The 25,461-nt window shown below is 38.3% G+C and overlaps 1 protein-coding gene across 2 annotated transcripts in view; it reads right to left on the bottom strand.

Moving 5' to 3' along the window:
- The window catches only part of EDIL3 (EGF like repeats and discoidin domains 3), a 221,630-nt gene that overhangs the window by 26,740 nt on the left and 169,429 nt on the right, over positions 1–25,461 (bottom strand). For both annotated transcript variants that reach the window (XM_050329114.1, XM_050329115.1), the window contains one exon: positions 20,709–20,893. In XM_050329114.1, coding sequence (XP_050185071.1) covers positions 20,709–20,893 — 185 coding nt within the window. The remainder of the gene's footprint in view (positions 1–20,708; positions 20,894–25,461) is intronic.

Below are 25,461 nucleotides of genomic sequence, written 5' to 3'. Positions count from 1 at the left end.
CAATACAAAGTGTTGCCTGTTCACAAGTAGTGGTTTTACTTGTAGCACCGTGAAGCAAGCAAATAATCTCTAAATTAACAACAAAGAAAACCATGATGTTATAGTAATTATCAGTATTTCCAGAATTAGTAATCAGGTTGTATGCACAACAGCATAAACATCAGAGGATAAATCAGAGAGGAACATTCATGCTTTTAAAGTTATCTTTTTTGCATTCCCTATTTCCATTTTTGATGACACATTCAACTCCAAAACAGAATCTGAAAGAGAAGCAAACTCATTTTCAGTGCGAAAATAACCCATATTTGAAATGGACAATGGCTTTTTAGAAAGGAAATAAAAAAATCCCCTAAACAATCCCATTTTCTTGGGACATCTCACGGAAAGTTCCATTGACTGGGATGACAGTGAAATTATCTGCAAGCAGCAGTCTGGCTGTATTTTGATTGCTCAGAAGCCAACCGGGGTCTTTACACCTGCAGGGTTTTTGAAAGACCTTTTATTTGTAATGCTGTAAGATGGCATCTACTCTTGACAGCAGGTGGGAGGAGCACCCTGCAAAGACTCTTGAGCTGGCTACAGCTCAAAACATCACAGGTGTGCGTGGTACAAGGAACACAGTTCATTCCTGACACTACATAAATGACTCATGCGGGGTGAATTATTATAAAAATATTCCTATTTATTTCTAATCTATATCTATAGATACACATGTGCACACACAGAGGTATATATACTTAAATATGCAGAAATAGATAAGTAAAACATAGGCCATTTTTGCTTAATGATTTTTCCAATCTGAAAAGTTGCTCTTTGGATTATATGTGCTTTCTCCCCAGAATATTCCTCAATTCAGTTTCCCATCAAATTTCTGAAGTATTTGCACGCTGAGATTAATCCCCACCACAGCACTCTGTGTCCCTATGCCATGGAGAAATAGTGATATTTATATCTCTGTATATGCATATAGGAATATAAATATGATAAATTTAACTACGATCAATGAAAGCACACAGAAGAAGAAGTAAGTTTTAAAAAGAAAAGCATTAATGAAAGCAAGTCAGAAAAGTTAATTTCTTACAGTAGAGGAAATCAAAGGCTGGGAGACACCATAATAAAATGGGAATACAGTTCTTTGGGATGGTGTGCCTGATGTATCTGGGGCAGCTATAGAAAACAGCTTAGACCCATAGCTTGAGAAGTTCTAGTTTCATTTTGATGCCAAGGACATTTTAGATGATAGTAAGTTCCAAATATTTTTTGCCAAAGCCATGAGAAATGTTAAAAACATATATTTACATTATTTTTTTGTTTTTAGTCTGAACTTCATGTTTCCTCCTGTAGGCTCTGGATAAATACTTTGCACAGGCACAAGCTTTTTCACTATTCCTGTATTTCCAATACCGGGATCAATAATTGAGCTGTAGAGCTTCACTGTGAAAAACACCTTCTGGAGAACATCCATGAAACCAGCTTCTAGCCCTGAGCAGACAGGTGACACCTACCCAGACAAATCCAAGCCATTCAGTGAGTTTACAGTTCAATATTATTAGGAGCCAACAATCACCTGTCAGTGCAGCTCCATTTCTGCATTTCCTCAATTATTTTCATTTTTGACCCACATTTGAAAGTCTTTCAAAGCAAATCTATGAGCAATCTAAGATTAACTTAGTCCTGTACTAGCCCACCAGGAATCATAGAATCATAGAATCAGCCTGGTTGGAAAAGGCCTCTGAGATCATCAAGTCCAACCCTTGATCCATTACCACCACAGTTACTAGACTATGGCACTGAGTGCCACATCCAGTCTCATCTTAAAAACCTCCAGGAACAGAGAATCCACCACTTCTCTGGGCAGGCCATTCCAATGCCTGATTACCCTCTCTGTAAAGAACTTCTTCCTAATATCCAACCTAACCCCCCCGGTCAGAACTTAAGACCATGCCCTCTTGTGTTACCGATAGCTACCTGGGAAAAGAGACCAACCCCCACCTGGCTACAACCTCCTCTCAGGTGGTTGTAGAGAGTGATGAGGTCTCCCCTGAGCCTTCTCTTCTCCAGGCTAAACAACCCCAGCTCCCTCAGCCTCTCCTCATAGGACTTGTGCTCAAGTCCCTTCACCAGCCTGGCTGCTCTTCTCTGGACCCGCTCCAGCACCTCAATATCCTTCCTGAACTGAGGGGCCCAGAACTGGACACGGCACTCCAGGTGTGGCTTCACCAGTGCTGAGCACAGGGGAAGGACCCTGTTCCTGCTGGCCACACTGTACCTGATCCAGGCCAGGATGCCATTGGCCTTCTTGGCCACCTGGGCACACTGCTGGCTCATGTTCAGCTTCCTGTCAATCCAAACTCCCAGATCCCTTTCTGCCTGGTCGCTCTCCAGCCACTCTGTCTGTGCCCAGCCTGTAGCGCTGCAGGGGTTGTTGTGGCCAAAGTGCAGGACCTGGCACTTGGCCTTGTTGAACCTTATCCCACTGGAATCAGCCCAACTCTCCAGTCTGTCCAAGTCCAGTATTCCTGAAAGCAGGGGATATTCACCAAATTAAGAACATGAGCTACCTGTTAATCACAGAAAATATACTACTTGGCCACATAAGGAATATCTATTTTCTCTGCAAACCTTGCCTCAGCTGTGTTCTCACTGATTCATGCAATATATATATATATATTATATACATATATATATTACATATATATATACAAATAGCTTTCTCTTATAATTGATTCCTGTGCCAGTTTACTTGCCCTGTTAAGTATACTGACTTTTCTGCAGCTCAACACATATATTTTAGGTCAAAATAAGACAAAGAACACTCCATAAATTTTAACTGGGCACTGAAATTGCCTTTAACTTGTTGACAAGTGCACTGTTACACAAAGGTCACATTCTATGCATCTTAAATTTACCACTACAATGGTTAAGAAGTATAATGCATATGGAACACTGTGTTTTATTTGTGCATAATTTCTCAGGCAGCATATCAGAGAAGTCAGGCTTATTTCTATATAGCAGATGAAATGTAATGATCCAGGAGAAATATGGAATTAACCTTTCTGAGGAAAAAGGCCTGAATTGAAATAAATGAGATGGGACTTGCCAGTATTTTTTATTTACTACTTTAATGTAGAGCTCTGTAATATATAGATATATTTTCTGCACAAACTTCAGGAGCTGAGCCTTTTCTAAACAGGATATCAAATCAATATGAAGCGATGTGACATATATTTTTCTCTTCCTAAATGTTGATAATGTTACTTTTCATAAACTCCACCCTAGTTTTTCTAAGGATATCTCTATCTCTGCATGCATGCAAACAAGATTCATAGTTATGTACACAATCCAACTTTAGCTGATGTGCTGCCAGACCAATTCTAAGAAATTGCAGTTTCATTCATTGCAAACTAGAAACAGCAGCACTTCAAAACTGTACCTATATCAACTATGCTTAAGGTTGCAAGGAACCATGAGACACGAGCCTTCTTCTGCCTTTTGCAGAGCTTAAATTAGTGTGGCTTTCACAGGCTCCAAAGGGGAATATGTTGTGTCTCATTCCCAGTTCCCAAAAGCACATAGATTAGCCTTGCATGTCGCTTGTTCCAATGCCTGGAACAAAGCTGGGAGCAGTTGCATCAGCTACACCACCAGTGACAGGCAAAAAATATAAAGGTTAGGCTTCCTACAGCTGCTCAATTAGGAGTATTCTCATCAGACTGTCTGTTTAATAATTTGTTCCCAAAACTGTTTTACTAATGAAAGGTAGCTGTGTAAAAACCTAGCCCTCTTTGTCCATATTGCAATCTACTTAGTTATGTTAAACTCTTTGATTTTTTTTTTATCCCCTGAAGAGTAAAACCAGCAGAACACTTCTCAAAGGAAAGCATTTTTAAAGTGCTATTCACTATTTTTGACTTACTACTTCAAATATAACTTATAACATGCTCATCAGCATAAACTATCCTACAGAGATCTGATTATTAAAGCACTCACTTGAATTTAAACAGAGGTTAGAAATGTGTTGACACAGCCAGAGATTAAATACATATAACTGCATTTGATCATTAAAGTAACAAACAAATACAAAGGGAAATAAGTTATAATGTAACATGCTGCAATTGGTTTGCCTGATATTAAAATTACTTGTGTTGGAGTAGTTAGTACTGAAACTTCTCTAGTTTCATAATTTTCCTCCTATTTTTGATGTATAAATGCTAAATGCATATGGATGCAGAATATTTAAAGTTTTGACTGACACAAACCTGCACCAAATGTCAGCATCACTGAGATGGATAAAGTGATGAGAGGCAAAAGGACAGTTGGTAAAGATGTGTAAAATACAAACCTTTATCCTTTTAAGGGGATAAAACATGCACAAGAAAATTAAATTGGGATGCTGACAACACAGGTGTCTGTTTCAAGACACCACAGTTACCTCAATATGAGTTATTTTTCAAGGCAGTCAGGCTGTACTGGATATTTCTGTAGTACAGCTCATCTAACTTTTAAGTTAATATGAGACTGGCACCTGTGTCACATTTAATTGGAAAAATGTTTAAAAGATTCTCCCTTTTTTTGTCTTGGAAGTGACATACTTACATTATAAAATCAATATGCATCTCAGGATATCTTATCAGTTTGCTAAATCCCACAATTTTGGCATAGTAGACAGCAGTGCAAAGGTGTGGATTGCAGCTATTGAGCCAAATCTCCCCATGAATTTGAAAAGAAATCCAGACACCATTAGTGACAACATTACCACCCCAGGGTAATTCTGATTTAATTTTTATTCTGGTAGTGTGACCAGTGCATGACTGCAATGTAACATTCAATCTAACGTGCTGCTTCAGATCAATGAGTCTGAACACCATATAAGCTTCAGATATATTCTGGAAAAACAACAGTCAACACTTCAGCTCCTGTTATGCAGGTAATCAAGAGCAGCTCATAAGGTCTTGCAACACATTTCACTTTAAATATGTATGAAACTCAGTGAAAATAAAATGAAAATGCATTGATGATGTTATTATGAAAGGTTAAATATTTTTCAAGTGTTTGAAGGAGGTTTTTTTGAAATTATTTTTATATATACGTGCAATTTTAATTGATTTTTTTTTTGACCCAGAAGTTGTGGCTGCCCCATTCCTGGAAGTGCTCAAGACCAGGTTGGACAGGGCTTGGAGCAATCTGGGATAGTGGAAGGTGTCCCTGACCATGGCAGGGGTGTGGGATGAGATGATCTTTAAGGTCCCTTGCTACCCAAACCATTCTGTGATTACATGATTCTATGAAATTTGTAAAAATGTATAATTACACAAATATGTACTAATTTGGATATCTGTACAACAATTAGCACAAATTAAATATTATGAAAATTTAAAGTTATAAAGTAAGTTATCTAAGCAGGCATTCAAACATTAATTTCCTGCATTCATGCAGTATCCATTGAGCCACTGTACAAAGTGAACCATCACGGGGTGGTGGTGGGGAAACCAAACCTAGAAAAAGTATATCTTATAGGCAACATTTTCTCTTCCTTCAGGTGATGACAAGAACAAACAACACAGAAACACCTGCTTGCTCTTTGGTGGTGGACAAGTTCTTATTTCTGTACCAATTTCCCAGTGCCTCTCCTGTTCTGTATAATGTTCCCTCAAAGCAGTTTGTATTGGTATGATGCAGCATTTAGGGTTTCCTTACAACATCTTAGCTCAAATCACTCATTTTTGTTACTTACTTAAAGCTTCAGCTGATATAAAGCTCTTTCATCTTGAGCAGAGTAGAAAATCTTTCAGTTTCTGTACAAGCAAGAGGCTCCTGTGAGTTCTCACAAAAAAAAATGCTGAAGCTCTCTTTGCATGAAGTTACCCTTAAGTACATTGTTACAGTGCTTACATTTCTGAATTCACTCAGCTATGCTTCCTGTGGTACTTGTAATCCAACACTAAATCCTGTATGTCATCCTTATCTGTACAGTGTGTTCTGACAAACACATTTTACAAGTAACAAACAGGTGAATTTGGTGGTTTTGATACTAAGAAACTCATGCACAGCATGAGTTGAGGAATCAGATTTTAACTCCCTATTTTTCTCCCCTGCTAAAATTTATAGTGGACATAGCCAGTTGTGGTCTATGCCTTGGCTATTTACTCACCAGTGTACCACAAACATATTTGGATGTGCAGTAAATTAAGCTTTTTGTACATAGCTTGTTATCAGCATCTTGTCTATTCTCTAATAATTAAATTTAATAGTCTAATAATTTAAACCAGGCTGAAAACTACCATCATTTGTATAAAAAGCTGCTGTCAGTACTTTTAAAATTTCACTGACCATAAGAAGCACTTCAAAATTCTTCTGTGAAAAACTATCTTTTGTCCATTTACACAATAATTTTCTGTTCCTTTATGAAGAGTAAACTCCTCTGTGCAGTTTTGCTTAGTACAGAAAGAATATTGTGAAGATCATTTGTCACCAACACACATAATGGTAATTTAAGAGTTTAGAAATATTGATAACAAAACTAATTATGTAATAACAATAAATGTATCATTCTCCTGGCTACTTGCTTAATTGCTATGTAGATAATTCATTCTATCGTGAAGGTATTTCAGCAATATAACAGGAAATACAGCACAGAGCTTGAAAGGAAATATGTAGACATCAAAAGAGGAAGACATAAACACAGAGGATTTATAAGATATAAGGGAGCCCCTTGGCAGGCATTTATCACCCTCTTTGTCCACCTGCCAGTGCCTGAGGGGCCTTTTCAGTTTAGTGATGTAGATGAAATCAGCAGATCTGCTAAAATCAAGTTCCAAATACCTCATGCTATCTGTCCACACAACCAGGTTGTTTGATTTCCATGCCCTAGGATTTTCCCCATTTCCCAAGGGATAACTTGGGAAAGGCATGTTCTTAGCACTGAAATTATTGTGTAGGGATATATTTTGTGTCATTAGCCTACAAATAACTACAAAAAAAAATCAGTTGGATAGTTATAATAAAATGACTCAAGTAAAAATACTGAATGGTAAGTTGGGGGGAGACTTTTTTTCTTAAAGGTAGGGTCCTAACCAAAGCTAACCACATTAACCCAGCAGAGTCAATGGAGACAATAGGATGTCCATTTTTTATCTCCCAGAGTCATGTGGGAAACAACTGCTCTTTGCCTCTGTTTAAGTGAGACTAGGGAGGTGGAATGCCAGTGACTTGTTTAGATCTGGCTAAAGAGATTTAGCAAAAATGCAGACACACCTGTGCACAGTAAAGAATCATACAAAAATGAGCTTTTTACAGGATTATCAACCAGGGAACATCCCACTGAAAACGAGAGCAACAGTTGCAGGATGTGATTCTGCAGAAATAAACTCAAAAGCTCTATAAAACTAGAGTAGCATCCAAAAATTAGTCTTGTGGCATTATTCCAGAGTCAATCCCGTTATGCAAGCACAGTGGAGAAAACTATTTTGATTGTCAATACTGCACATGTGGCTCAAATTTGGTCTGATACACTGAGCACTTACTTCCAGTTAAATGAAAGAAGTATTTTTGAAATCAGTTCTGCTAACAATGGATTTGTACAGAAATCTAAAAAAACTCCAACCAAACAAAAAATCCAAAAGGCAAAATATATGCATATATGTGTATATATATATATATATGCACACATATGTATTCATACAAACATATATTATTCATACATATATATACACACACATATATTCATACACATATATATACATATATACACATGTATACACATATATATACATATATACACATGTATTCTTCATTCATTTTTCAGATCAGGAGTTTCTTGAGCCTCAATTGTTCTGTCCATTCAGTAATTTTTCTAATGGGTCTCTTCCTATCAGAACTGGATGAGATCATGTCCAGTTTCCTCATGAATTCAAATCATCTTTTCACAGCCATAGAATCATTTGCCAGAGTTTCTATGGTCTGTCATGGACTGTGTAAAACCAATCCCTAAAACCTGACTGTTGATATCCTCTAGCTCCTGTTGTACTCTTATCCACGCACAACAGGCAGTGTCTCATTATCGACTTCTGGGCACTGCAGAAAAGAAAAGAAGGTGCAAAAAGCATGGAATTCCTAAATCCTGAGTTCATAGAGTCTATAGGTGGCTGGTGGCATGGACTATCACCACTGCAGTGAGCTCAGTGCTAGCTCTTAATGTGAGTATATTCTCTTTTATTTGTGTAAACCTCTATCTGCTAATCTGCTGTGACCCCACATAATTCTTATATTGTGAGAAATGCTGCATGCTGCATTCCAAACCAACTTTTATTCCATATTCTTCTCTGACTTTTAAAATTATGATACATACAGAAAACTTAGAAGATTTGGCTGAGAATGAAAAAAAACCCCACACCTGAACACACACTAGCTGGCTATTTCTACCTCTGCTAAAAGTAGACATTGTTTATGTTGAGTATTAACCTTTCTGTAAAAAAACCCAACATTTTTTGTAAGGTGTTAGTTAATGGCAGTTCCCACAGCAATGTGATCCTGAAGTTGGTGTGATAAACTAATTAATATAACAAAGCAACAGAATCTCCTGCCTTTTTGTTTTAACCTCTGCTACATGACAACTAGAATCAAGTGCAGTTAAGTGAAGAGATCTGTGTTTTACAAGCAATGCCGTTTTAGAGTCATGGCATTGAATTTCTTTTTATGCACTTTCCTTTAACCTGTGAAGTGATGTGATGACACACCACAAGTGACAGATGATCAAACTGTCTAGAAAGCTCCTCTCAGAGTCTGTATTTCAGTTTTAAAGACCACATTGCCTAAATGGCTCAAGTGCTATGCGAAAATGAGATTCACAGGTCACTGTAAAACTAAGGAACAGATTAAATTTGAATAATTAATTTTAATGTTTTCATTTATTTTCTTGCACATTAAAGTTTAACTTGCTTATATCTTTTAATGCAAGAAATAAAATCTACCCACAATCCAGTTCTTGTTTCAGCCAAAATGAAAAGTAAAGTCTCCTGCAGTGTGGGAGGACTGCAATGCAAATTGGTTAGCCACAATTTCCACCTTCCAAGTGAGATACCATAATAGATGACAGATTTTTTTTTTAAATCCACAGAGGTGGATGTTACTCAACATGACAGCATTTATTTCCAATTGCTCCATTTTCCTCCGAATGCTATTATTACACTTGAAATTTAACTTTTCAGAGGGTCAAAAAATTACAGTGCTGAGGTTCTTTTCTACCCATCCTCTCTTGCTCTAATAGAGGGTGTCATTATTGTTTCACTGGAACTAAAAACAGATAACTTTTTATGACATTTTATCAGAAGAGTGCAATGCAATCAGAAAATTGAAAAAATTATAGTGGAAAAAAAGGTGCATCTGCAGAAATAGAAAGTAACTCAGACATGAAAAAAATTGTCAAAAGACCCTTCCTTCATTCTCTTGTATTTTATCTAAGATGTATATTTTAAATGGAAAATTACATTAGAATTACAAAAAAAGATCATGTTGTTCATATATATAGAGTCAGATTCCCTTAGCAACACAAAATTTCATACCGTAGGGTGGGGAATAGAGAAAATAAAGGGGGTAATGCTAAAACTCTCAAATAATAACCCCCAAATAATTCTTAAATTCTCATAAAACAGAGGTTTAATCTTTAATATCCAAAGACTCTCTAGGACTATGAATTATTGCTGTGAACCTTGGAAAACAAGACTTCTAAGCTCCTCTCAAATAAAAAACAACCTCTCTGATGTATTTCAGAACACAAAGCAAATCCTACTGTGGTCCTGCAATTTATATATGTGTACATTTGGGGGAAGTGAAAAGAACAAATGGTTTGGTGGCAGATGCTGTGAAAAATGGTTAAGCTAATAACTAAAGAGGCAGCTGTTTTATAGCAGCTCTAAGGTGTATTTTGAGTAAAGTGGTCCTCCCAGTGGAGGCAGAGCTGCAGGAAAGAAGCAGGCAAGCTTGTCTAAGGAGTAAAATGAATGTGCCATTTGTTTTTTTAATCACCACAAAATCCTCTATCAGTAGTTATCTTCCATTATCCCAGGTTCCTCCAAGTCCCATCCAGCCTGGCCTTGGACACTTCCAGGGGTGGGGCAGCCACAGCTTTTCTGGGCAACCTGTGCCAGGGCCTCACCACTCTCACAGACAATAATTATTTCACAGTATCCCATCCAACCCTGCTCTCTGGCAGTGGGAAGCCATTCTCCCTCATCCTGTCACCCCATCCCTTGTCCAAAGTCCCTCTCTTGCTCTCTTGCAGATGCCTTAGGCACTAGAAGGGAGATCATTAATCATAAGGTCTTTAAAAAACATTCTGTTAGTTTTCTTCTTAACACTCCTCAGCTGAAAACAGTTGTAAGTCTCATTACCTCCTAACAAGGACGACCCAACCCATTAAGATGGGCCTAGATATTTTTACTTTTGCCATTGGCAATTGCAGATCTGTGTTTTCTTTATGGAGGTATTTTCCTTTCACTAGCTATATATAGAATTAATTTCTAATTGTGAAAATATTTTTCTGCTTAATTATACAACAAAGAAGGGATGGCTTGAAATAGGATTAATATATCTTGTGGTTAATTAAACATGAAGCTTCTAAGGAGATCACTCCAACAACAAAAGCAATTAAGCCTTGGTTATGTATAGTACACAATTAAGCAGGAAGTTCTTGTAATCCCAAGGACTAAGTTTTAAAGCATGTATTCCTTTAAAATAACTTATTTTCTGTCTTATTTTAGAGAAAACTATCAAATATAAATATAAGCACTGACAACTCAAGTATCTTCTCAGCTTTGTCCTAATGTAATATATAAATTATAGATTAAAAAATATGGCTCTGTTCTGAATAAAATTGCCTCCATTTTTATCTTTATACCTGTTGATTGAGTGAGTAGATGTACACAGAGACACAAGCCCAAAAAACAGCAGGGAAGTCCTGATGAAAGCCTGTTTTGATACTTTATATAACAAGTCTCAAGGTGGTCTTGCATAAGACCCAGATAATTGGAGAAATGTTTAGTTGCAGCATTTTCATGTCTGTGGTGATTTCCCTTTCAAATTCTCTTTTTCATCATCTCTGTTGAGATTTGTCTTTCATATCATGGTTTCTGACAGGGAAACTACTCTTTCATTACTTAAGGATGGAGCAGGATGAATGTTACTAAGCAGACTGGAAAGAGAGTCTCGCACAGTACATTGCTGTTGAGACACACCTGAGTTAACATAGAATCCAAAATAAAAAAAAAAAAAGACAAGTATTCTGCTGGGGTCAACCACAGACTATGAATAGGGTGCTATTAGGGAAAAACACATGATGAAATCAACGAGTAGGTTAAGATTCAGAAACAGCCAGAGAAATGTTCAGATTTACTTTAATGTGCTGAGATCAGAGTGTTTCATTTTTCTGTTTACTGCTAAGCAAATGTCAGCCTGGTTAAGCACATTTCCCCCTCGTCTCAAGAAGGCTGCAATGTAGTTTGTTGCCTTCTAGTTTGGATTAATCTGAAGTTCCTTTGCCACCACTCGTTCTTTGTGTTTATGTCTTAATTTCATTATTGTCCCAGTTAGCTCAGCCGGACCAGTTCATCACTGTGTGGGTGTAACCCAAACTTTGCATTCTACACCTTCTATGTCATTTTCCAGGAACTGACCATGTTCAGCAGTTGCCCAGAGCACACCTGACCCCCCAGGCTATAAGCTGGGTGGCCTGTGAGATAGAAGGATGTTCCTGTCCTCCCACCAATGATTCAGGTGTGATAGCTCCCCTCGGGGGAGTCATTAGTACCTCCACACCCAGTCTGAGGAGTCATCAAGGATTCAAAACATATCTCACGACTTACAATCAACCATTGTGGAACTCCCTACCCTGGGGGAGGTGCTGGGCATTCCCACCCAAACCCGAGTGTGTATAATCTTGGGGTCTTGGGACTTGTGGTACCACTCGTTGGATGCAGAGAAGGACCAGAACCTCGATCAGACTGCGACCACCACTCTTGACTGGACTGCGACCATCATTCTCACCAACAGGTTTTTCCTCTCCTTTTATGTTTGGACTCAGGGGGTCCACGTGGGGCTCAGCAGAGTGGCCAATGAACACCATTCTGTTTGTGCCCCAGGGTGCCAGGTGATACATCAGGGTTTTGTGGGTTAAAACCAATTATTTGTCTGTGTAATTGTATTTATTGTATTATTTTTATTAAATTGTAACTCTAACTTATAATCTCTTTTGAGTTGGGTTCATTTCTCCTGATGGTTTACCTTTAAACCAGCACAATTACTTACTTAGCTAAAAAGATACAACCTCTGTTCCCCATTTGCAACGCTAGGAATCAGTCTGTTTCTATGTACTTTATGTAGGAAACAATACAAAATATGAAGAGCAGATTTTGAATAAAGATGTTCAGAAGTCAACTAGGATCTCAAATAAAGCATGATTTTTGTTCTCAAAGTGGCATAAAATGAATGCAGAACTTAGTCTTATTCAATAAAGAATAGCTTTTCTTGACTTTTGTACATTTTACTCACAAGATCTTGACAGCTACCTGAAGAAAATATTAAGTATCTTTCTTAATCAAGAAGTAATATTTGGGTAAAAAAAAAAAAAAGGGCTAATAAAATATCACATTCTGTTTAATAAAGTACCAAGCTCTTGGAAAACAGAACTAGATTCAGTTCTACTCCATTGTTTCACTCTCACTGTGCACTGACTTTTGCCTCATCAGTGTTTACATCAGGTACTTTTGCTGTGTAAATATACTTGATCTTGACAAGGTCGCCTGGCTTCTCTCCATCATCTGTATTTTCTTTGTCATTCTTTTTTCTTGTCGATTCAAAGTATTGTAGAGAAACAACTGTGACCAATTGTGCTTGAGTCTAAAACTAATTCAGAGGTAGCTATGAAAACAACAAGCACTTTTATTAGGAAAAAGTGGATGCTATTTTGAAACGTTGCCATGGAAGAAGAGGGCATGAATAAGAAAGAGATTTGCACACCTTTTTTTCTTCTGTATTCCTACGTAGACAATTTTGTAGCCCTTTCATTACTTTAAGGGAGGGCAAGGAAAATACATCTTTGTTTCAAAAATAGACATGGAAAATTATTTCAAGCCAATGAAAACGATAGCTTAGTAAAACAGGCAGGAACTAAAAACAGTGGAAAACTAACATTTTTCCATAAAAATTTCATGTGTGGTGTTCTCAGGTGCTGCAACTGGCATCAAGCAACACCAAAATTTCCACTGTAAATACACAGCAACAAAAAAACCCACTTCAGACTCAGATCCTATGTACATCAAAGTTCAGAATAACCAGGAACTTTTTGCTTACACTCCCAGATTTTCTAGAGTGATTATGCATTTCTTATGTTTCAAAGAGAGGTTTTGAAGTACTGATTCAGCCCCTTAGATTTTTACTGTTAAGCCCAAGGGTTTAACACAGAGAGTAGGGAATAAAATCCAATGAACAGACTGTTGTGCAATACAACATTTTTCTCCTACAAAATCTTAACCACAGCTAATTTACAGGTGAGACAGAGTCCTTCCTTTGTACCTGTCCATGGTTTAGTGGCAGTGCTGGGTTGATCATGTACTTGATGATCTTAAAAGTCTTTTCCAACCTTGACAATTCTACGATTCTATGAAGGTGACATCATACAAATTTTGATCACAGGATATAGTCGTGCTGTATCTATCTTACATCTTTTTCCTGGACACCTTGCAACAAAGGGCTCTTCTACTCTGCCTGTCCTTCTAATAATCTCTTTGTATTTTGCTAGAGTAAAATCAATGATTCTACTGAGGCTCCAGACTTTGCTACCTAAATGATAAAACATAGACTAAATAAAGCATTGAAAAGGCAAAATAACCCAAGACTTTATGCTGCCTTATTTAATTTCAGGGCTTAAATTCAATTACTACTATAAACATTTCCATAAAATGAATTGCAGAAGAAAGCTTTGCAAAGTTAAAAGCAATTTAGGAAGGACAATGCTGAAATGCACAATTTAGTTACATTATTAATGTGAATAATGTATTTAACTTGAAACGATTTAGGGGGAAAAACTGGCTTAAAGTGTGACCTCTGGAATGGCCATCAAATGCTGCTGGAAGATAACTGAGAGTAGGAAATCAAGGCATACAACTTCTGTAAGACATGTTTTTGTTAGTAGTCTTAAAAACACATTTGCAACATACAGAGAATTTAAAAAAAAAAAAAACACGAAAAAAGCTTGCTGATTATCTTGAGCTGCACGCTGTCTTAAAAGCAAACAGTTACTGTCTAGTTTCAAATTAAGTATATGGTTTATGGGCAAATGAAGAAGTGAATAAAGTGACCTGTTTGGCATTCTAGACTAGGCAGTGCAAAGTCAGTAAATTCAGCAATGTGAAGTTTAGAAGTGGGGAGCACTCTTTATCTGCTTTTGTCTTTGACTCAGAACTCTTTGTCCATTACTATTTTTGTACATTACTTATTCTACCACAGGTTGCTTTTTATAGGAAAATTTATCGATAGTGAGTTTCTGGCAAAATATGGTAAAGAAAATACTGAAGTATTAATAATTTTTCCCAACCTGCCTTGAGGTGTTGCTGCATCCTGTGAACTATCAGACTCTGTGAACAGAGTATCACCCTGTGAAACTACTCAAACCAAGGAGATGCCAAAGCTCAATGTCCAAATTAAGTCCTTCAAGAAGAAATAACAGCTGCCTTGCTAAGGACAGCAAGAAAAGGAAGGTGATTTTGCAGGGAAGAGGTAACATGACCAGTGTTGACTGTAAATACCTTTCTGTGTCCAAATAAAAAGCAGAAAGGGAAGCCAATCTCCACAAAACTTTACTTCTGCCATCTGAAGTCTGAGAATTTTAAAATTGTGAGAAATTCTGATGAAAAAACAGTACCAACTCTGCATCTTGAGAACCAGAGACAACTTTTTCTTTTGTTGTTCCCCTAAAGGACACTGTTTCCTTTCCTGGCCTGTGGGTGATGGCTGTGGTTTATTGAAGCTGCAGAGACATGCAGGTCTTTGGTTTATAGACTAAGTTCACATCTCCTACAGAACACTGTATCTTCCCAAGACCAGTCAGGATGCATGGCTTTGCAGTCCAAGCCTTCTACAAGTCATGCAAATACCTCATCATGTTAATTACTAGATTGGTCTTAAATGAACATTTCATCCTATTCCAATTTTCTGTCTTTCAAGTAATTATTTAATTAAGTTGTTGTTAAGCATTTTCTGGAGGGTTTTTTGTTGTTGTTGTTGGTTTTGGTGTTGTTTTTATTGCCCCCTCGCCTCAGTGTGTAGTGGGTTTTTGTGGCTGGGTTTGGTAGCAGGGGGACTACAGGCGTGGCTTCTGTTAGAAGACCCTAGAAGCTTCCCCTGTCCAATGGAGCCAATGCCAGCCAGCTCCAGGATGGACTTTCTACCACTGGCCAAGGCCGAGACAATCAGGAGTGATAGTAACACCTCTGTGATAACATATTTAAAAACAGAAGGTTGTGGCACAGAGAGAATTCCAGCCAGGGAAGAGAGGAGTGAGAACATGTGAACAACAAAGTAGACACCAAGGTCAGCGCAGAAGGAGGGGCAGGAGGTGCTCCTGGTGCTAGAGCTGAGGCCCTGCAGCCCGTGGTGCAGACCATGGTGGGGCAGCTGTGCCCCTGCAGCCCATGGAGGTCCCTGTAGGACCATTGGGGTGCAGAGACCCATCTGCAGCTCCATGCTGGAGCACGCGGATGCATAAAGGAGACTGTGGACCCGTGGGAGGCCCAGGATGGAGTAGGGTCCTGCCAGAGACCTGCAGCCCATGGAGAGGGAAACCCACGCTGGAGCAGGTTTTTCCTGTGTAGGACTCATGGCCCCTGTGGAGGACCCACGCTGGTACCACTTATTCGTGAAGGACTGCAACCCATGGAGGAGTGACCCACGGGATGGCAGTGTGGGAATAACTGCTGCCTAAGGGATGGACTCACATTGGAGAGGTCCACCAAGAGCTGTCTCCCGTGGGAGGGATCCCACAGGATCAGGGGAAGGACTCCTCTCCCTGAGCAGTAGGGGAAGGATTCCTCTCCCTGAGCAGCAGCAGGAACGACAACTGACCGTAACCCCCATTCCCCATCCTCCTGCACTGCTGAGGAGGAGGAGGGAGAAATGGAAGGAAGGAGGGGTGGGGGGAAGGTGTTTTTAAGATTGTTTTATTTCTCACTCTTTGGCTTTTACCCTGTTAGTAATAAATTTAAGTACTATTCCCTCTTTGAGTCTGTTTTGCCTGTGAAGGTAATCAGTAAGTGACCTCTCCCAGCTGTTATCCCAACTTATGAATCCTTAGCTGTTTTTTTTTTTCCCCTCTCTCCTCTGTCCAGTTGCAGAGGGAGAGTGAGAGAGTGGCTTTAGTGGGTACCTGGCATCTGGCCAGGGTTAACCCACTATAGGGTGTTAAAATAATTTAAGCTAGTGGCCAGACTTAAATCACTTATTTGGCTACTTTAAACAGTACCAATATTAATATGTGTTTTGCTAATGACACAATTCAAAAGATAATTAAACAATCCACAGAATTTTCTCCTTAGGAGTTGTTTTCATAATTTAGGAAACAATATAGTGATTTTCTATATAGAAAACCTCTAAAATTCATTACAAATAAACAGGTTAATACAGCAAAAAGGAGGAGAAAGAGTCAGGTGCAGTAACAGACAAGAAGCAAATACCACGAGAAACAGGAAAATTTTTTTTTTAGGGACAGAGCAAACATCTATCATTAAAATAAGCTCAGCTAATCAATATTAGATTAAAAATAACATTCTCTTCCAATAGTTAAAAAGATTAACTTTCTGTAACATTCCTCATTCAAAAATGTGTGTCCTAGCTTAAAATAATTTTCCATCTCTTTCTGTGGCTGACAGAGTAAAGACCCACTTCCAGTACTATAAAGTCCTCTATAAAAAAGCCCAAAACAAACTGAGAAGAAGCTGGGTCTGGCTCAGCAATTTAACAACAACACTCTCATTTGACCACTTAGAAGCTTAAACACTGTAAAGAAATACTAGAAAATGAATGTGAGTAGATCCAATGATGGCATGATAGAGATGGCTTTGTAAATGTATAACAAAAAGAGGATAATTATTTGGAATAAAATTTTACCTTTGCTTTCAAACGAGGCATTTTGATGTCAAAAAGATGGTTATATATTAAACTGAAAGACTATTTTGATTGCAGCGCTAAGACAATCCTTTTCCAATGGCATCGATTAAAAAAATCCCAGTAATATTGTCTAATACTGGAGGTTAGGTTGATAGGAAAATACCCAACCCAAATCTGTTATACTGCTGGCAATCATAACATTTTTTAAAATTAGTAGGTATAACAGCTGCTTTGCTCATTTTCAAACAATCTGTTTTCTTTATCAGCAACTGTTTTTTCTCCTTAACAGTGCTTAGTTGATCTGATCACACACAATCAGCAGGAGAAACATTAGAATATGATGTTGCTGTTGCCCTCAAAAACCCAACCATATCACCAGTTTTAAGATAAAATACAACAGAACCGTTGTACAATTGCAAAGTTAGGATAGGATAACACACAAAACAATTTATGCAAAGAAGATGGTGGAGGGGAGAGAAGAAAATTAATAGTAGAGCGGATATGGGTTTTGAGGAAAACGTTAATTCTTTTGAATGGCAGTCTGGGCTAGAAAAATGAGATATGAAGTGGCAAAAATTCATTTACAAGAGCAGTCTCCAAGCATCTGAAAGATCAGTAGCACTTATTTTCAATAATCTTTATAGACTAAGTGCCTCATTTCTGGGCTTACAGCAGGAAGTTCTGTAACACTTCCTTTAATGTCAGATACTGAAGAAATGGGGAGTGGGATTACCAGATGGAGTAACAGACCTGGATTGTGCCCAGAAGGAGCCTAAGCACTCCAAAAACTAGCAGTATCATCTTTAATGGAAGAACAAGAGTGTCTTTGAGGAAGCATGTGGGGGAATTCATCCCCAGGTTACAACTGAGCTGGAAAAACATGATTTTGGTCATCTCATTTATTTAACTTTCCCTTCACATCAAAAAAATACTTTCTTCCATCACTAGTGATGGTGTTTGGGGTAAAGAAGTATTGTCTGGGGAATCTGGAATTTGCAGAGTCTAGATCACAACAGATTTTCAACAATTGCAGCACCAATACAGGCGAGTATTCTTGTACCCGAAAATGCACAATCTGCTCATGGAGACACAAAATACTTCATATTCCTGCCTCAGAAGCTACATTATGAATGCGTCAACCCAAACCACTTAAAACAACCTGCTTGTTAATGGCTGCATTTTAAAACACATGTAGGACTCAGAGTTTTCCTTTTTGACAGAAAACTGGGTAAAACAATCGCAGCTCATGACAGAGAAGAATTTATCTCTAGTGCAAGTAGCATTTAAGCATGATGCAAACATCACCTCTCAGCAACCATTATCACAGCAGGTGCCCTGAGATATATGTCAACACACAAGCTTTTAAACAGAGAAATAGTAGATAGCAGGGGCATTTAGGTAAGGATACCTCCCAAAAATTGCTGGTGAGAACAGATCTTTTCAAGTCCACATACCACAACAGTAATTTTTAAAGGTAGTCAGTAGGCTTTTATCCAACTTTATAGTCTTTCTAGTTAAAATTATAAAATATAAACTAAGAAAGGCATGTGGAGAACATTCAAAAGGCATGGAACGCTAACACAGTAAATATCATATTGCTAGGCCAGCTACTTTAGCAAAATCCAGAAATCTGCATTAAATGCCTTATTTTAAGCCTATTTTAGGATATCATGGAATCACTCACTACTGGGCTAAGTCCTTGCAATATATAATGACTGAGGGAACAGGGCACACAGATAAGTTTGCTTCCACCTGGTTTTTCTTACAAATGTGTTCTGATTAAACTCTGCAGAAATAGCATGATGATAAATTTGCAGTCAGTGTCTTAAAAGGTTGCAATATAAACCACTCTGTTTAAAGGAAAAAAAACCCACCCAAAGAAACAAAAAAGCAGAGAACTACCAGCAAAGAGAACAAAAATGAACTGATGAATTCAAATGATAGACATGTCCTTGTTACAGAATCATTACTTACACTTGAAGCATGTGAGACCATCTCTACCCATGGACTGAATTCAGAATAACCAGCCTACAGTATAAGCTAATGACCAGCTTAAGCACTGAAAAAGCAAGTAAAGCAAGTGGTTTTAGTGCCTTTTGGGGTTTGCTTTTTTTTTTTTTCCCCCAAACAAGAAATGTTAGGATCCTCTAAATTATCCTTATGCAGAATGATTTGCAGGAAAAGGTAAATTGCTCATACTCCTGTGAAGTTACTGAACTGAGTATACAGCCATATGATAAATTAACTAAAATATGAGTATTTCTTCACATCTTTCTTTTTGACCAGAAAATAAGTAGTATTCCTGACACTTCAAGGACACTGTGCAAGTGCTCAGACTAAATTTGCAGGTTCAGATTAATTCAAATATAGTCAGACTTAAAACAGTATGAAGAATTTTAGAATATGAAGATTAACTCTGCAGGCCCTTGCCATCTGTACTTAATTAAAAACCCACTGTTACCCACAGGAGCAAGAACACACAGCAGGAAATTTCTGTTGAGTCTCTGCACACCCTTGGTTTCCTTAATGGGGCTAAACATGACACAACTGCCTCTCTTTCATGTGGAGAAACATTTTCATCTGCTTTTCCACCATAAAATACAACAATAAATTTTTCCTTCTCTTCAGAAGTTGCTAACTGGTGCTTCAACAAGCTGCTCTAAAAAAAAAGCTTTTGGCAAATTCCAGGATCTTCAGTAATTCCAAAGTTAAACAGATGAGGCAACTGCTCCTTCCTCTCTGCAAAGTGTTGTAAACTTGGGAGACAAAAATAGTAATCGTATTCTTAACTTGCTTAGCAACTGTAGGTAAAAAAACTAATATGTCATAATTTATATGTGAAAAGAATGCAGGGGGTTTGTAGTCACGTCTAGTGCTATTGAGGATTCCCACTGAGAACTGCACTGCAAACTGGCAGCTGACTGACAACACTGCTATTTTCAACAGTTCAAAAAATGTAAATGTGTCACCGACTGGTCAAATAGGCTTCCACACCGGTGATTTATTGCAATCTCTCACATTAGTGACTTGTATAAATCACTCTTGGGCTGAAAACAACCTCTATGCACAGCTTTATAATGAATTTGTGTGCTGAATCAGTCTTTCTGGCCCCAGTTGTGTCAGGAGGTGGTTTTGAGCATCCTCGATTAGACAAAGATAATTTCTATGAGCAAGATTTGCTACAGTGCACAAAGCTGAAAGTAAACATGCTTTTGCAAGGAGCTTTGGAAGGATAGAAAGGACGAAAAGAAAATTAGTGTGTCTTAACAAAAGAGGAAAATTCAGTGAAACAGATCTGTAACTACTGTTTTTGTTCATTAACAAATGAAAATTTGTGGCTGCTGGGGATAGCAGAGGCATCCCCCCAGCAGAGTTTTTTGCAACTGAGGTACCAGAGACATGAAGATCAGTTGAGCTTCCAGAACTTCATCACCTACACGTTGCAGAGGTAGGATGGTTACACTCAGAAACAGAAGAATACAAATATAACCCTAAACCAGAGAACTGTTCCCACAACTGAAACACAAAGGAGACAAATGCACATGAAACTTTACCTGCAGCCACTGTGACTGGTCATTGTGGCCCGACGTCCAGGCATTAACCTTGCCTTGCTTGTCCAGCCGGGCTTTCCTGGGCTCCCAAGCGAACATGTCCATGTTGAGTGTACGAAAAACACTGGAGGCAGTGATTTGAAAGTCCTGTATGTGTCCTGATTTCATCCCCAGGGGCTCAGAGCAACCTGGAACAGCAAGATAATGTCAGGGGCTCTATCTACTTATCTCTGTGAGTGGTTTAGATTTTTCTGTTGTGGAAAAAAACCCAGGAGTTCTTGAAGAAAAGGATTTAATCAAGACTAACTATTGTTGAAGGAACAAATAAATGAAAAATAGCCAAATTGAGGACTTTATTTCAACAATTGCTTGGGTGAGTCAAAAGCAAGATAGAGAATTCAACTTGTCTTATCCTTTTTTTTGAAGACAAACAAACTGAAAAGATGGCTTTTGTCTCTGCTTATCTTGGTTTTATTTTCCCATCCAACGGCTTCCTGTTGTTTCCCCTGTTCAGCTTGATTTTCTCATGCTTTTACGTCACTCTACTTCAAACATGTGCTTGCCTACTGATGAAATATTAATTTTTCATAAAGCCACTGCTGAAGTAAAATGTTAACAAGTATCTTTTACAATTCTAAAATTACTTGACATCTGGCTAGAAAGCTAGAAAGTACAAAACCCGCTGAAGGAGCAGAAGACCTCAGAAAAATAACTGTGAAGGAGAAAGAATAGTTGGAAATTATCACTTAAGAGAAATCAAGAGTTAATGGCTTATTTGTTTGTGGATGTCCTACATAACTGAGCCATTTTGGTTGTAGCAAAATATAGATCTTGGGCTTCTCCTTTCTCTGTTCTCCATGATAACAGCAAAAAAAAAATCAGTTTTCTCATTTCCTTCCTAGCCCAGTAGCCAAAGACTCTACATTCTGTTTCTCCCATAGGTTTAATACGCAGAATTAAGTGGAATTATGGAGACATTCAATCAGGAAGGTAAGACCATAGGCCCTTCAAGGTAGCTAACATCAGGAGAAAATACACATTACCAGAGATACATAATGTTAACATGATCTTTAATGCAGTATCTTCTGTATTTAAATTTTGAATTTTGACATTTCACATTAAATTTTTAAAAAAGTCAAACAAAGAAATTATAAATGTGAGAAAACAAAGTTAACTTTTTTTTTTTAAAAAAAAACCAGTCTTTCAGAACTGATTCTCAGTGTACAAATGAAATTGCACAGCTTTGTCTGTAGAATGGACTGCCTAGTTCAAAACAACAACAAAACAATTTTCCTGGGAGTGGGAGGGAGCAATTGAGAGTACAAATGAGACAGACTAATCTGTTGCTTTAGAGAAGGACTTTCCTTGTTATTAAATTCTGAAGTATCACTCCAGGATCATAAGGGCTGTCAGCAGGGATGTTTCATCCCTGGAATCTGAAGGAGGCTCCTGACACAAAAGCAGGTGCTGTCAAAGTTGTGTTTCAGTGCTGGCCCAATCCATCGAAAATAGTTCTATCTTTTCTGAGCACTATTATTGATTTATGAAACAACAACTGTATCTGTCTGTGCATGCGTGGATGAATTAATGGGATTTTACACTTGCCTGCCTCCCCCATGGCCCCAGAGGGAGTGGGAAGACAGTTGTTAAAGGTAACAGGAGAAAGTGAGAAGAACAATGAGAAACAGAATAGACAAACATGATGCACATGGGTGGCAGCACAACACCCTTGGTGCTGTGTCACAGAGAGCAACAGCAGACCCTATCTCTTCCCAGCTCCAACAGCAGTAGACGATGACTATTTGGATGGTCTACTTTGTGTCTGCAGATAGTCATACCTCACAGAAATGCACTTACAATGCTCATGTCTCCCCAGAACATCTCCTCCTCACTGTTCTGTATTTTTCACTTTGCTTTGCCATGTCCCTGTGACTTGGTAATTCAGTTTCCACTCACATTTTTGCCACCTGTAAAGTTTGTAAGAGCTCATGCAGACATACTTACGGCTATGCCCAGTGGAGCATCTTAACTCAGAATGTTTGAGATGCTTTGGATATCTCCATCTTTGATAAATAATACCTGATGCCTCTGTATGTTTAATTCTATCTAGGTATAACTTATTATACTTTTTATTTGGTCTAGCTTGGGGAAACAGGAGCAAGGAAATAATGAGGATGAGTGTGGATTAGCATCTGAAAATTGAAAGAATCCACACGAAAGTGTGTGGATTGTTGACTCTCCCAAGGGTACAATCTTTTACTCTTCAGCCTGAATCCTGTACCATGACCTTTGTCTAGCTCTTCTTTCAAGAAAGCTCAAACCCTGAAAGGAAATCTTAAATATCCAGTGCAATGAAGGCAAGCTCACAGATGTATGTGCTTGCAAAGGTCTGCATGCATCTTGTCTTGGACAAAAATTCATGTAGTATTGGCAAAAGCAGCATATGTCAATTATTTGAGAGCAAATGTGGTTTAGTTTTGATTAATACTGTGATATTTTTCTTTTCTAAAAATTGAGAGATTTTAACATTTTTCTTCATATTAATGAATCATAGAATTGCCTGGCTTGGAATGGACCTTAAAGCTCATCCAGTTCCAACCCTCCGCCAAGGGCAAGGACACCTTCCACTAGACCAGGTTGCTGAGAGTCCTATCCAACCTGGCCTTGATATAATGACCATAGGATTCCTTTTCCGACTAGATATTGGTGAAGACAAACAATGAAAGTGGAATCTGGTATTAAAGGCAGGTGTTATGAAGTCCCCTTTTGTAAAGGTCCCCATTTGTGTAAATGGTACCTATAGATACTGTTAAGATAGAGAAAGAGTTATCAGGGAGCAACATTTCCAAAGGAGATGAAAGTTACACTCTCAGGAGACACTGTGGGTGTCACATGGATGTTCAAGTTCTGGGGACCAACATCTCTCTGCAAGAACTGAGAAACTCAGAACACCAAGAGCTGGCTGAATTGGTACATAGGCACTAACATGCACGATTATCAACAGCATTTGGTGGAGACTGCTTGCATGGAGGCAGATGTTTGAATTTGTGACTGAATCATGAGTAAGCGACTGTGTTGTGTGAACAGTGATCTGTTTTTAAAAACAGTAGCTTGATGCAGTATTAATAACAGCTTAATGAATAAAGGCATTCTAACAAACAGTAGCTGTGATCTGTTTCTCCCCTCACATCAATATTCTATGGAGGGAAGGGAATTTAGGACACAGAGATGCCCAAAACACAAGTGAGGCAGCAACACAAGGCCATGAAAATTAATGCCTAATTTATCGATGGCCAACTCCACTATCATTGATCGTGGTTTTCAATAAGGTCTGACTGTGGGTCCTCGTGAGTAAAGCTATTTATGAGACTAAAGCAGATTTTATTGAATATTTTGCTGAAGTTTGTCCTAAGAAAGAATTAGTTTTTATGATGATCTGGTGCTTCACGTCTCCCTCTGTTCTGCAGTGACTCTCTCCTCTAGCACCAGGACATGTTAGAGAAGCCAGAGCTCTCAAAGCGCTTTTCTGTCCAAGACAGATCACTTGGAATTATAAGTGAATTAGTCTCTATAATTCTACTGTTCTTCAAGTAAGGCTGAAATTGTTCTGCTGAGCATTGGCTGCCTACAGTTTTAAGAAATGATGACCTTGAAACTGTTAGGACACCACTGAAATGAATTCACTTCAGTAGCTTTCACAGTTCTTTGAGCAAAACAATTCCTGGTCATTCTGGCAAGGACTTACTCTAAATTGTGGTTCCAGAAATGGAAGACATAAAAAAAAATAAATCTAATAGACTAAAGCAGCTAGACAGAAATTTCTATTTACTTTTATACCTATCTGTATTGGAAAAGGACTACACTGAGAATAATGCATTAACTTTTCATTTCTGATCTGGTTTTGATGCCACTAGAGGACTGAGAGTTATTTAACTCCATCTGTTTTGATGTATCATTCGTGAACTGGATGACTATTGTTTGTACAGTAAGCAGACAGCCACATAAAAATCATTCCTAAATGAATTCAGTGGAGTGCTCCTACCAGTAAAAGGTTTATCTCTTGAAAAATATAAAAAATTTACATGCTTTACTGAATTTGTAAGAGAACATGGTTCATGCTGAGAGTGGATGGAGGTCAGGCTTTACATTTCAGAGCTACACTACGAATCTTAAGAGGGTTTATATTGGCTCCAATTGTTCATTACTTTTTCTGCAAGATGCAATCCCTGCTCCTGCTAAATCCACAGAACAAATCCAAACTGAAATCTTGATTAAAGTAACCCAGCCAAATGTGTCTTGTTGCACTTTGAGTAGCCCTGGAAGGCAGTGGAAGAATGTTTGTCCTCCGGAGGGTGTCACAGAGCAAACTGGTGGTGTCACCCAGCAGCTAGGAGGAATTACCCACATCAGGCTTGATCCCTGCTGCTCCAACATATGGCACTGAACAACCAGCTCTAGGGTCTCAGGAACCATTTTCAACCCTTAGTTTAGGCTGTTCTGAGTGCACTTGTGAGTTACAGACTTCCTGTCTCGTGGTCTGCTCAGTGTGGTACATTATGGGTCCTAATATCCATCGATACTCATTAAAACTGCCACAAATGAGCTTGTCTAGGTCATGTATAACTAGAGGCACACAGAAAAATTTACCAAGTGTTGTTAGGTTGACACAACACTGCCTTACTACTATTACTGCCCTACTGTCACTGACATCACTTAGCTAAGTGTTGCTGGTTGTACAATCCACACAAAAAGAGGT

This window comes from Myiozetetes cayanensis, unplaced genomic scaffold, assembly GCF_022539395.1.
Source record: "Myiozetetes cayanensis isolate MyiCay16 unplaced genomic scaffold, myiCay2020 scf4, whole genome shotgun sequence".
Lineage (NCBI taxonomy): Eukaryota > Metazoa > Chordata > Aves > Passeriformes > Tyrannidae > Myiozetetes > Myiozetetes cayanensis.
The sequence above is the reverse complement of the archived record's forward strand: the minus strand, read 5'-3'. Positions and strand labels throughout refer to the sequence as shown.